The sequence below is a fragment of the Myotis brandtii genome, unplaced genomic scaffold (genome assembly GCF_000412655.1).
Source record: "Myotis brandtii unplaced genomic scaffold, ASM41265v1 scaffold657, whole genome shotgun sequence".
Lineage (NCBI taxonomy): Eukaryota > Metazoa > Chordata > Mammalia > Chiroptera > Vespertilionidae > Myotis > Myotis brandtii.
In genome coordinates, this window is record NW_005370552.1 from 239,919 (window position 1) to 245,928 (window position 6,010).

At 38.8% G+C, this 6,010-nt stretch overlaps 1 protein-coding gene across 1 annotated transcript in view; it reads left to right on the forward strand.

Annotated features, from left to right (window-relative positions):
- Positions 1–6,010, forward strand: part of OTC (ornithine carbamoyltransferase) — a 49,721-nt gene that overhangs the window by 25,691 nt on the left and 18,020 nt on the right. The window contains exon 5 of the mRNA XM_005880869.2: positions 5,411–5,564. Within this exon, the coding sequence (XP_005880931.1) occupies positions 5,411–5,564 (154 nt within the window). The remainder of the gene's footprint in view (positions 1–5,410; positions 5,565–6,010) is intronic.

Consider the following 6,010-nt stretch of genomic DNA (forward strand, 5'->3'; position numbering starts at 1 on the left):
TCCCTTTTAGGGTGGGGGGGGTCCCGCTGGGGTGCCTGGCCAGCCTGGGTGAGGGGCTGATGGCTGTTTGCAGGCTGGCCACGCCCCCTGGCAACCCAAGCTCCAAGCCTCTCCTTTTTTTCTTTCTTTTTGTTTTCTTCTGGGATTTATTTATCTTCTATAATTGAAACTTTGTAGCCTTGAGCGGAGACCTGGGTGGGCCAGGGCAGGCGGGAAGCTTGGCTTCCTCCATCACCGGGGGCAACTCAAGCCTCCTGCTCGCTCCAGCTCCGTGGCCGCCAATATCTTAGTTGGGTTAATTTGCACACTCACTCCTGATTGGCTGGTTGGCGTGGTTGGTGAGTGTGGCTTGAGCATAGTGGAGGGATGGTTAATTTGCATCTTTCTCTTTTATTATATAGGATGGTTCTGGAATTTAAATTTCTATACACTGCTGGGGTTTTTTGGAATTCTATAAGAGACTATTTTTATACATTTCCAGGGTTTATATATGTAATTTTACCCGACTGAAAGAAAAAATAATAATATTTCTAGGCAAGGAATGCAAGTTAAATGCATTGCTGACCACTTAAGTTTGAATGGGTTTTGGGAATTGGTTCCTAACTTCAAGATGAATTAAACTCAAGGTGCTGGCTTAAGCTGAAATATTTTTATCACATAGTTTTGACTTTTTATCATGGGCTCTATATTGATTTGCGATTGCTGCTTTAACAAATAACCAGAAAATTAGTGACTTAAAACAACATAAATATCTTACAAACTTCTGGAGGACAGAGGTCTAAAATGAACCCATAGGGCTATGTTCCTAGCTAGCCTCTTCTCTCATTTTTGACCTCTCTCTTTTAAGGACCTTGTAATTATATTGGGCCCACCCCAGGATAATCTCTCTATCTCAAGACCCTTAATTTAATCACATCTGCAAAATTTCTTTTGCCATGTAAGGTAATATATTCATAGGTTCTGGGGATTAGGATGTGTACATCTTTGGGGAGGGGATTTATTCTGTCTACCACAGGTCCTTACTCCTATTTTTCATATAAATTCTAAGTTTTCAAAAGAAATTAAAAGATGAGGTATTCTTTAACTTGTTTTTGTTTTAATCTGTGGCAGTACATGATACATTGTAATATTTTCATGATATATTAACCTGTACTAATTTAAATATTTAAAAATATATACCTTTTTCATTGGCATTGTGCTATACTGAGTTGGGTTATCAAGAGGTTTGATGCCCAAAGACATAGGAAAGTGAGTTTGAAAATTTAGATTTCTTCTTCAGGACAGTTAACTAAGTTAGAATTTTGGAATGAATGGCTGTATTATCTTTGTAATTGTAAATTATATATGGCAACAGGTACTAGTTAACTGCTGGACTCCTCTTGTACTTCACTTTATATAAGACCATAAATGTTGGTGGGGCCTATCCACCTATGGTAGTTTCTACTATTTCTAGGACTCTTTGACTTATAAGTTATCTTAATTCTTTGTGGTTTACACAGATTAAAAAGAGTATACATTTATAATTGATGAACAAAAATATATTTAACAAAACCCCCCCAAATATCTATATTTATACTAGAGGCCTAGTGCACGAAATTCATGCACCACTTGAGGGGGTCCCTTAGCCCATCCTGCACCCTCTCGCAGTCTGAGAGCCCTCGGGGGATGTCTGACTGATGGCTTAGGCCCACTCCTCGCTCAGTCCTGATTGGCCGGACCCCAACAGTAAGCTAACCTATTGGTTGGAGCATCTGCCCCCTGGTGGGCAGTGCACATCACAGTGAGTGGTTGAGCAGCCTTAGAATATCATTAACATATTATGCTTTGATTGGTTGAATGGATGACCAGACGACTGGACACTTAGCATATTAGGTTTTTATTATATAAGATAGTTATATATAAACACTTTCCTACATTAAGAAAATAAATTTAAATGTGCGTGGTAATAGTCTTCCTTCTTTGATATTGGAATTATATTTTTGTAAATTTATTGTTACTCTTATGAGCAACATGGCCTTTTACAGCCATACCTTGTTTCATTTAATGATAGCAACTTGATAATGGGATTCCGTTTAAGTTGATTCTTTTTACTTTTTAGAAATGCCCCTGCCATTTTAAAAATTACTTTTGCTTCTGGCAGCATCAGTATACAGACTATACTGATTTTATCTTGCCCAAGGACTTGGAATTGAGTATCTTCTAATGGTTTCTGGGTTGTTGGTTTTTCTTATAGAACAGTAGTAAGATCAAAATTTGGGCACTAGAGATGCTTACAAGTGTTGGGGTAAAAGATTATCGGTATTGTGGCTTCAATGGGATTTTTGTTGGTAGTGACTGAGATGAAAGGAAAATACAGTACTTCTTTTACAAGTGTATAAGATCTCATTTTTTTTCAGTAAAACACATGTTGTTATTCCTTACTTTTCTTATAATATGTAATTTCAGTAACTGCTAAGAATTTCCTCCTATACATTGACCCATTGTTCCATTCAGCATTAGAATAGCCCCTTTCCTCCCTCACCCTGTCTCTATCTATATTTCTAGGACAATGGTTCTCAGCTTTGTCTTTACATTGGAATAACTTGGGGAGCTTTAAAAATATTGATGTGAATCCTTCACCATAACTTCTGATTTAACCCTCCAAAAGGCAGAATACGGTATCAGGATTTTTTTTACAGCTCTATTGATGATACCAATATACACCCAATATGAGGATCTCTGTTCTAGGAGGTTTTGGGCTATCTCATGTATATAGAGCATTGATTTCTCCAGTTGGTCCCCTAGCATCTCCTTTTTTCAGCTATCTACCTCCATCCACATTACTTTCCTATAATAAAGTTAAAAACCTGCATTCTATAGTATGAAGCATCAGTACCTGAACTGAGAATGGAATATTTATTAAGAACTTGAAGAAAGAAGTAAAAATTCTTTTAACGTATTATCCTATGCCTTAGGACAGTAGTTCTCTAACTTTGGAAGGTTATCTGAGTTACTTGGGAAACTTGGTAAGAGTAAAAAGACACAAACTCTACCCTATTTCAGGAGCTTAGTAGTTTGCAAACCATTGCCTTAGGGTGTCCAATAGGTCAGAGTGCTGATTATTCTAAGGAAGGGGGCCTTATGGAAGGGAGTAGATTATTCATTTTTTAGGATTTGAGACGCCCCTTTTCCTTCAATTGAATTGGAAAACACTCCCTGCCAATGACATTATGTACAAAATCTTCTGTCTTTCTGGGCTGCCATCACTTGATTTTTGGTGGGTGTGGGGGTGTTGCTTAGATAGTTCAGAACACTGTTTCCCAAAACCTGACCCTTCCACTGATGCCCTGTCATGGGAAGTTTTCATCAGAAGTGGTCAAATAAAAACAAAATAAAGACAATATATTAAATTTTATAAAGCTAATTCAATTTCAAGAATCATTCTTTGAGATTAGGTCATTCAGACCTTTTTTTGGTTTCAAAATGTTCTTTTATTGAGTGAAGATACTAACATATATGTATTTATTTGCTTTTTCTTTATGACCATGCATTTTATATGGGTTATCTCAGGTAATACTAACAATAACCCAATGGGAGATATTATTATTATGGTTTTACAGATGAAGAAACTAAACCATAGTTAAATTTTAAAAAATGTCCAAAGCCAAACAGCTACTAAGTTACAGTTAGATTTAGAACCCAAGACTAACTGAATACCTTATAATAATGACTCTATGTTTGATATAAATGCTATCATGAGGATTTATAAAATTTTTTGTCATTAAGAAATTAAGAATTGTTTCTTAAAACTGAAATGATTAGAAGCCTCTGTTTTGAGGGATTCTCTTAAATAAAAAAACCAAGATTTTAACTCAATTCATCTGCAAATTTGAGGTCATGTGTTGTAATGGTAAGAACATGAACTTTTGAGTTAAACTGACTTTGATTTGAATCTGAACTTCTCCAACTTAATTGGCTGTGTGATTCAGGGCAAGTTAGTTAAGCTCTCTATGTCTCAGGTCCTTCAGCTATAAAATGATAATATCCATCTTTCAATGAATTGTTTGAATTTGTGGCCATGAGTTTATTTGTGTTGCTTTCTTGGTAGGGGGTATGTGTGTGTGTGTTGTATGATGTTGCAGAGATGCTGATAACTATCCAGAGTTCAGGGACAAGGGCTAAATGCTGGCTGTGTCAATTCAAGTTTACTGGATGGAATTAGGCATGCAAGAGATGTATTGGGGAAACAATTGTAAAAGATTAAGGGGAGAGGAAGCAGGATTAGCCAGGGAGAGCTTTTAGGGGGTGATGCAGGTCTGACCCCAGTGAAAGGAGAGAAGGAAGGAAAGAGTAGGATAGAAAGAACATCAGAGTGCAGCTCTGAGGAATTCTCAGCCAGGCTGATGAGGAGCCTCACTTTTCTGACTGCCTATCAGAAAAGTGTCCTGTCAGGCAGAATGGCCCACCTCTCATGCCCCCACCATGCTCAGTCATTGGTGGGAACAGCCTGGGGAAAGTGGGGCCTCAGCAGGAATGCTGCAGTGCATTCTGAAGGTATAGCATCTAGGGCTGTTAGCTAATGTCACTCTTCCCAGAAGGTTCTCTCTTGTAAGGCAATCTGTGTGTGCACCTCCATGGCTACCACACTGGTACTTTCCATTTGATAGTGAAAATGTATATTTGTCTGTGGGATGGTGCAAAAGAAAATTAGCTTCATTCCAGGTCATTAATATTTCTTTGTATATCTTCTTTTGGGTATTTTCTCTAACTTTACCAACTGCTACTTATAATTACTAGAGGCCTGGCACATGAAATTCGTGTGCAGGTAGGGGCCCTAGGCCTGGCCTGTGATCAGGGCCAACCTTCCCCAGCTGCCGGCAGCTGGCCCCACCCCCCACTGCCAATGCCAGTTGCCCTCTGTGTGGCAACCGGCAGGGTGATCAGGGCCCCACTAGCTCGCACTCACCTTGGCCTGGTGCTGCCAACATCCACTGCCACCCCCAGTTCCTCGTTCCCCATTGGGCAATTTGGGCCTGCAGGCTGGGGGCAGCTCCTGCATTGAGCATCTGCCCCCTGGTGGTCAGTGTGCATCCTAGCGACCGGTCATTCTGCTGTCCAGTTGACTTGCATATTACGCTTTTATATATATAGATAATTCATCACTATGACTGCAAGTCCCACAATTGATTTCTTATCTCTAAAAAATAGTAAAATTAGTGGTCACTATTTATGACATCAGTGGAACAACATTTGCCATCTGTAATGACTATGCATTTAATATTATCTTTTAAATCTGTTGTGGTGATGGGTAGTTGTAACTTAGTAAAACTTCTAATTTATTAGCATTTCTTATTACTGTTTAAGATTCTGTATTAAAGAAGGAATTATTAAGCATAATTAACTTAGATAATCTTTTCTTGGTTTGCTGCAGTGTCTTATCTAGCATGACAGATGCAGTGTTGGCTCGAGTGTATAAACAATCAGATCTGGACATCCTGGCTAAAGAAGCATCCATCCCCATCGTCAATGGACTGTCAGATTTGTACCATCCTATCCAGATCCTGGCTGACTACCTCACGCTCCAGGTTGGCTTACTTCCTTGCCTTATACAAGAGAGACTAGCTTTAAGTAGAACCATTTCTATCATAGTATTGGTGTTTTGTTTTCAAATATAATATTGGTAATGAATTATAGCATGTCTGTATACTAGCTATTCAAGGAATAAGGCATTGTTAAAAACAATGTGTGTGTGTGTGTGTGTGTGTGTGTGTGTGTGTGTGTGTGAAACTGTTATTCCATATGGAGGGGTTGTGGAAAAGCATTTCTCTTATCCCCTGTTCTTTCAATCCTTTTGCTTTTTGGTCCCATATCTAACACAATGGATGAATAGTGCTGGCCTCTGAGCTTGCAGTTTGAAACATTGTTACAAATATAGAAGCTAAACAAAACCCCAGAAACCTGCTTTCAGCCAGCCGGGATCTCAGAGCTGGAGTTGAAACAGTGTATCGATTATAGAACCCAAACAAACCAG